Genomic DNA, 7,751 nt, shown 5'->3' with positions numbered 1-7,751 from the left:
AATCTATAAAGTGTACGTAAATGTGTGGGTCGACACTGCCGACCCTGACCAGCCGCCACCGAGTTTGAGTCCGTATTGTGCACTTTGTTTTTTGTACTTTACTCTAGGCAACTCAGTTCCTACCATGCTACTCGCTAGAATCACAGTGTCATCAACATACCTGTTATTAATTATTATTTCTCCATTTATCTTTATGCCTTCTGTGCTATCCTCCAGCGCTGGCCTAAATACTTCTTCTAAGTATATACGAAGATCGCCCATGATATTAACATCTCGATAAATGGTAATGATTATGGAAAACAATGAAAAAACATAAAACACAAAATTTACTTTTAAACCTATTAATTTATTAATAATAATAACAAATATCAAACAATTTTTGGTAATATTAAAATTAATCTTAAGCGACTGTAACAGGTTTAACAGGTGCTGGTTTAATAGTAACTGAGCTGTACAACTTAATAACATTTTTATAGGGAGGGGGCGAGGGAAAATCGTTCGAATTGTGAAACATCTGTTTGAATTTCTCGTCAAAATTTCTACTTCTTTTCGGTACGTTGTTATTGCTCATGGATGAATGCCTGGGTGGTGGGGAGGGTGGATTTGAACCCTAAAAAATCAAATATTGCTGTTTTAAAACAATGTATGTACCTGCCTTTCAAATAAAAGACATCAAATAGCTAGTTGTCAATACTACTGTTATATTATACTTTTATTATTTTCGCTTTAAATGGAGACCGCGAAAAGTATTTTTTATTACATATTTCAGTTTGTTCAAAATTTCAATGAACATGCCTAAAATATAAAATAGAAACAGACAATCTGTTTCATAAATATAATTCGTAATATAAAATTATAAATATTACAATGGAAGAATAACTATGAATAGATCACAAAATCTGAGGCAAAATGCCTCAGATCACAAATGTAAAATATAAACTTAACCGGAAAAGTTTTGCACCACCAAAAATTATTCAAAATTGATTTACGCTCGAGACACCCTCGTGTTATATTATTATCCTTAGTATAATTACCCTTATAATTAATATAAAATGATTTACATCTAAATTCTAAATAACTTTATCTTTGTTATTAACTTGTATATTAACCTTATACAAAGCCACGAACAATAAGTAAACACGACATTGAACTGTGCGTGTTGTTGATATAGTTTATTGTGTATAAATACAGACCTAGTAGACTAAGAGCCGCTATAGATGAAATTTCTTAATCATTTTAGGCACGATGGGACCCTATAACTTAAATAGTAGAACCTAAAAGAAAACGTTTGAACACTGTGCCGTCACTTTTCAGTGGCACATGCGTCGACAGTGGCGCATCAAACTTTCCACTTATGGACGGGATAAATAAATTAAAAGTTACCCTCCCTTACTAACAGAATTAAATTTTTTTAAGTTCTATGTGATTAACACATAGGATTCAGCGTAATTTTAACCCACCACCCCCTTCCCCCTACCCCCACCATCAAAAACTTCATTTTTCGTTTTTATTTTTTTTTGGTGGGAAGCAATCAATTTTAAAATTTCAAAAAATTCACACGCATAGCTGAGGCTTTTATAAAACATGCCTATTTTTTATAGACCCATAGGTAGAGTGTACATAACCTCAAAAAATTAAAAGAGATTTATTTTTTCAAAAAAGCGTGTAACTTTTTTTGAGGAATAGCTGCAGGTCTAATTTTTTCTTAATCTTGTGTGTTTTATCAAACACTATATTTTTAATTTTTTTCAGATTTTTCCGTAAGGCTCCCCACCTTCAAAAATCCGAAAAACTGTTTTTTGGGGGGTTTTGGGGGATTTTCCCTATTTTATAGACTTCATAATATATCAAATCAATTTTGTTTTTATAGGTTATATGTAACTTGAAGTAACTGAGTCCGTTATCAGAAAAACACGTTCAAAACCCCCTTAAAAAACAGTTTTTTTTAGATTTTTGAAGGTGACCAGCGTTACAGAAAAATCTAAAAAAAATTAGAAATATAGTGTTTGATAAAATACACAAGACTAAGAAAAAATTAGATCTGCAGCTATCTCCAAAAAAAAGTTATATACTTTCTTCCAAAAAAAATTTTTTTTAAATTTTTTGAGGTTATGTACACTTAACCTACAGGTCTATAAAAAATAGACGTGTTTTATAAAAGCCTTAACTATGCTTGTAAATTTTTTGAAATTTCAAAATTGATTGCATCCCACCAAAAAAAAATAAAATCGAAAAATAAAGTTTTTGATGGTGGAGGCAGGGAGAAGGGGGTGGTGGGTTAAAATTACGATGAATCTTATGTCTTAATCACATAGAACTTAAAAAAATAAAAAAATTAAATTCTGGTAATGAGGGAGGGTATTTTTTAATTTATGTATCCCGTCCATAAGTGGAAAGTTTGATGCGCCACTGTAGACGCATGTGCCACTGAAAAGTGACGGCACAGTGCTCAAACGTTTTCTTTTAGGTTCTACTATTTAAGTTATAGGGTCCCGTCGTGCCTAAAATGATTAAGAAATTTCACCTATAGCGGCTCTTAGTCTATAGGTGAAAGACACTATTATTCGTATTTATTATTAGACGTGAAACGGGGAAAATAGTGTGTTAGTGTGAAATCAGTATTGTTAACTGTTGATAGTAGTTATGGTTAGTCACCGTTGCGATATGGTGATCAGTTTTATTTAATACGGACCAAAGAAGCAGATTAAATCCCAACCCCTCTGCTTCATCCGTACACCCCGTAGGGAGAAAAAGGTACAAAGGTGGGTATACTTCGAAATAATCGTAATCATGTTTTGTGAACATTTTATTTTGTTACTCTTCAAAATAAAAGAAAATATACTGTTTTATTAACTTGTGCTTTAACTGAAACAATACTAAATTAACAAAAAAAATGATAGCAGTTAACAAATCTTGCGGGCTATTTAATTTTGGTCTATGGAGTTTCAGATAGCAATAACCATAATTTCTATATCTTGCAGGGAAGCAGGAAGGGGCTGACGAAGTCTTAATTGCCTACCGACAATATCCCATAAATGATCAATAGGATCCATGTGGGGATTGTGGAGGCCAATTCAATATCTGAATATTTATTTCACTTACATATTGAGTAACGACACGTGAAACGTGAGGAGGCCTTGCCTCCTCACGTATTCTTAATCATGCATTAAGATGATGTGCGAAAGGAACAAAGTGTTAAAAAAAAAGAAAATTTCCACCAAATCCGTTCGTGCTATCAAGGAAATTGTACACCAAAACATTACACAGCTTCCGTTAAACAATATGTATTATTGTTCTGCGCTTTGTATACCGCTCATTTAGTCGACAAAATAACTCTTATGCCGCGTCCTCACTGGTAAAAATTTGCAACGCAAATTCTTGCGTCGCGTCACGAAAAATTTGCCAGTGAGGACGCGGCTTAAAACCGACAACCAACGGAGCGTATGCGTAGTGTTCGTCGAAAATTCTTGCGTTTGATTTATGCGTCGAAAGCGTCTCCATTAGCATAATTTGCGACGAACAGCTGGTGCGTCGCAAATTATTACCACTGAAGACGCGGCTTAATAAATGTCAATCAGGACTATTTACGTTATGTTTCAGTTAAAACACGTGCTAAAGAATAAAACCGCCATTTTCTTTGGTTTTAAAGATATAAGCAAAATTTAAAAAACAAAATATTCACAAAACATAAGACTAAACAATATTTTGATGTATACCCACCCTTGTACCCTACAGTCTTCTCCGTCTTCCCTACAGGGTGTCTTAAACAACATAAGAAAAACATTTCTTTTCTTCCACCCGGTATAAGCTCAAAAAAGAATTCTGGTTAAATTCTTGCCCAAGGAATCCGTTAATCGGTTCACGAAAAAATTAACTTTGAAAGTAAGTACAATTGTTGGGGGTGTAAAACTTTTGGTGGTGTTTCTGCATATATGTATTAGCATAAATTGTTTTACCGTCGAAGGAGCTTTGTTCAACTGCATCTTGTGTGGAGGTGGTGGAGGCGGAGCGTGACTAGGCGCCTGGGGTACAATAGGAGGAGGAGGTGGAGGAGCATGGTTCGGTTTCACCATATTCACTTTTGGTGGAATCGGCGTATGACTAGAAGACGGTGATTGATGATTGGGCGTCGCTGGAACTGGTATCTAAAAAAGAAAAAAAATTATAAAAATCAAAATTTCGCATTTGATGGTTTGTCAATTTGACTGAGACGCGATGATATGCGTACAAAGATTTTTCATTTGTTGTTAACAATTGTACGGGGACCAGTACCGGTGCTAGGGTATAAGGTGCCCGCCACATAACTAGCAGAGGCGCCCTTCAGTTTTTTTTAATTTGGTTCTATAAGAAAAAAAGCGTCAAAATGGACAGAAAAAAGCTCATTTTGGCGCCACCCAAACAGGAGCGCCCGCCTGCAACGCATCCCTTGCAGGCCACTTGTCGCCCGCTCTGAAGGGGACTGCAAAAACTAGACTTGCTCATCCCTGTGAATCTCCCCACAAAATATATGGTTCAAATATGCTTTAAAATATTGCAGTAATAAGCACACTCAGGATTTAATCGTGACAAAAATTTACACATCTTAGTTAAAAAAATGGCCACCAAAATTTTACCCCCAGGCACAAAGGGTTTTCGCTTTTATTAGTCTAATTTTAAATGCCAATAGTGTCAAAATTTCATAAATGTCAATAGTATCAAAATTTCATGATATTTTAATCATAGCATGACATTTTAATTAAAACTGACAGTTGTCAGAATCGTAATCGTAATTTGGTATAAAAACAAATCAATTGTGTTTATTTAATTTATAAAAAGGTATGTTCTTTGATGTGTATAGTATTATAAATTGTATTATAAGTCGTATAGATTATAGATAATACATAAATAATTTTTTGTTCGATTATAGCGCCATCTATCAACAACTAGAATAAATGTTATAAATTATTTTAATCACGGACGTACCTTTTTTTCTGTCACTTCCAACTTAATGCGTTAGAAAGAAATTGAAAAACTATGACGCACTGAAAGATGCCTATGAGAAGGAGAATATAACGCGTGACATTCTATAATTATTATTGCACCATTACTTACTTTAACCTTTAACTACACGCGCTGGCGTATTTTGTACGCCAGATATAAGAATTCTACTGCAAATATATTTAAAAATTTAATTTTTGACCTTGTTTATCTCTCTAACCTATCACCGGAATAAGCTTTACAATTTGGTTTTAGTTTCGTTAAAATCGGCGTTCTGAAAAGATCGTAATTTACAGTTTATTATTTGTTGTTTCTGGTGGTGGACAATATACACCACGATTATATTAATCTAAGTAATAATATAAGTACATATTTCAATTGTTTCTTAGTCATTATGATACAAAATATATTTTTCTTTATAAACAATACTTTTTCTCCTGTAAAAAATCACATTTAAAAAAAAATTATTAGTAATTTTATTTATGGTGGAATCAAGTTATTCCATGATTCCAGTTATAAATCCCAATTGGCTTACTGAGAAGGAACTCCAAGTATTCACTGATGCCGAATAAGGTTTATAACAAACAACTAAGTGTATTTTTTCAAAAAAAAAATAAACAAATCCGCTGTTTTTAAGTGTATTTTCTTGTGGCGTATAAAGTACGCCACGCGTGTAGTTATGTTATAACTTGATGCGCGGGTAGTTAAAGGTTAAAAATATGAACTAAATAAATAAAAACTTACCGACGGTGGTGGAGCTGTCGGCCTGGTGCTCAGTGCAGGCCTGGATCTGGCATTTTGTGGGGAAGAATTCGCCAACGATTGGCTAATTACGGAAGACATGTGCCTGACCGTTCCAAATTTGGCCATTTGATTCGTTTCAGGGCTTTGCGGAGAAGGCGATCGGGGAGACTTCAAACTATGGGCTCGACTTACGGGTTTTGTAATCTTTAGTTGTAATGAATTTGGTTTGCCTAAAAATAAATAATCACTATCAAGTATTTTCTTTTAAATTGCCTGGGAGGTTAAGGAAGCAGAATTCTTCCTTAACCTCTTTTTCTCTATTCTTTACATAAAATCTCTTATAATTATGTTACACAGCTTTAAAATCAATTTACTTTATCTCCAAGATATTGACAACACTTTTCACACAATGACAACTACAAACTTCAAAAACTGAATTACAACCAACGAACTGTCAACACTGATTACAACTGTTCTATGAATGTCAACTTCTTATGTTTATGTAAATTTTCTGACGTTCAAGACTTTACTCGACATTTCTGGATTTTGGATGACATCTCGCATATTCTCTAACTTTAATACTTATTTTCCGTCAAAGGACTTTTCTATGTGGGATCAATCTTACGCAACTGTCATAACACTGCTCCCTCCTTTATAGTTATGCGTCTCGAATAACTGGTTTATCAGGGACCGGTTGAAGTTAATAGGGTGGATCAGTTCCATCGTATGGGGCTAATCTCTCGATATGAACTGACTTGGGTTTACTTCTAGCTGAAAACTGGATGCGGTAGATTAGATCGTTGCCGGTCTGCAGGACGGGCCTTCTCAGTTTCGTTGAAGTTTCAGACAAAGTCCTTTCTTGCATGATCGAATATACAGTGAGCACCAAAAGGTTGGAATAAATTCATTGTTTCGTATGTCTAGTACTTGAGAGTGGTGGATGTTTCTGTTTGTCAATATATAATCAATAACGGATCTGTGCCCTCTTTTATTTTGGAATGTATATTTTTATTGATCTTTGTGTCTGAAGAACGTATTGTTTATTCGAAATTCGTTCTGAGAGCAAAAGTTATTTTTGACATCTTCATTGAATCGTTGCTTTGTATGTAATTTATTTAATTCAAAATACATTTTACTGCTGTCAGAAAAGAGGAAACAATGTTTATTTGATAAATAAATACTCTTTTAGGCTTAAATTTAATGTTAAAGCTGCTACCCACCTGCCTCTTGGCACTTTGAACATTTAATTTAAGCGAAAAGCAATGTTTATTCTTCAAATAAACATTTTTTTCTGTTTTCTGACAGCAGTAAAATGCTATTTTAAATTAAATAAATCACATACATTCTTCTTTTTGTCTCAATTAATTATTAATTCAAAAATAACTTTTGTAATTTTTTGGAAACCCTGTCTAAATAATTATGGTAATGTTTATATTACTGAATAGAGAATTAAATAACCTTTCAAATGAGCTACCACAAGATCCCTATTCTCCTTAAAAAAACCATCGATTACTTTATCACGCCCAGATGGATGACGTCACTAGTATGATGTATATACCAACAAATCGTAATTTAAAAATAAAAATCGACCTGTTTTGGGATTTTTTCCAAAATCGCCCATTCATGAAAACATGAATTTATTCCAACCTTTACGCGCTCACTGTATAACCATACCGGGTCACCTCTTTCAAAAGTTGTCCCAGTAGCATGAATATCGAGCCTGGACTTGGCTTTATCACTTTTAAGCATCGAACTTTTACGAACAAATTCATAGACTTTTTCCAGTCTTCCGAAAATGAGATCTCGAGGAAGCTTGAGAATGGAGAATAACCAGTTGCTTCATATTCGGAACTTCTAGAGGCTAACAGGGATAGAATATCCCTATCTTTTTGGTTATCAGCGACAAATATTAAAAGGTATTGATAAACAGTTCTGTTATTTATTTCGACAATTTCGTCAGATTGCGGATGAAGAGGCGTATTGCGAATTTTCTTAATACCTACCCAAGATTTTCATTAATTATGCTTGCC

At 33.9% G+C, this 7,751-nt stretch overlaps 1 protein-coding gene across 3 annotated transcripts in view; it reads right to left on the bottom strand.

Annotated features, from left to right (window-relative positions):
- Nucleotides 1-325: 325 nt before the first annotated feature.
- LOC114337099 (WAS/WASL-interacting protein family member 2) overlaps nucleotides 326-7,751 on the bottom strand; it is a 78,957-nt gene continuing 71,531 nt past the window's right edge. For all 3 annotated transcript variants that reach the window (XM_050645206.1, XM_050645208.1, XM_050645207.1), the window contains exons 5-7: nucleotides 5,722-5,951; nucleotides 3,957-4,145; nucleotides 326-610 (exon numbers count right to left, since the gene is read on the bottom strand). In XM_050645206.1, the coding sequence (XP_050501163.1) occupies nucleotides 401-610; nucleotides 3,957-4,145; nucleotides 5,722-5,951 (629 nt within the window). In that variant the 3' untranslated portion in view covers nucleotides 326-400. The remainder of the gene's footprint in view (nucleotides 611-3,956; nucleotides 4,146-5,721; nucleotides 5,952-7,751) is intronic.

Source organism: Diabrotica virgifera, chromosome 3 (genome assembly GCF_917563875.1).
Source record: "Diabrotica virgifera virgifera chromosome 3, PGI_DIABVI_V3a".
NCBI classification, from domain to species: domain Eukaryota; kingdom Metazoa; phylum Arthropoda; class Insecta; order Coleoptera; family Chrysomelidae; genus Diabrotica; species Diabrotica virgifera.
This window is presented reverse-complemented; position numbering and strand designations above follow the sequence as displayed.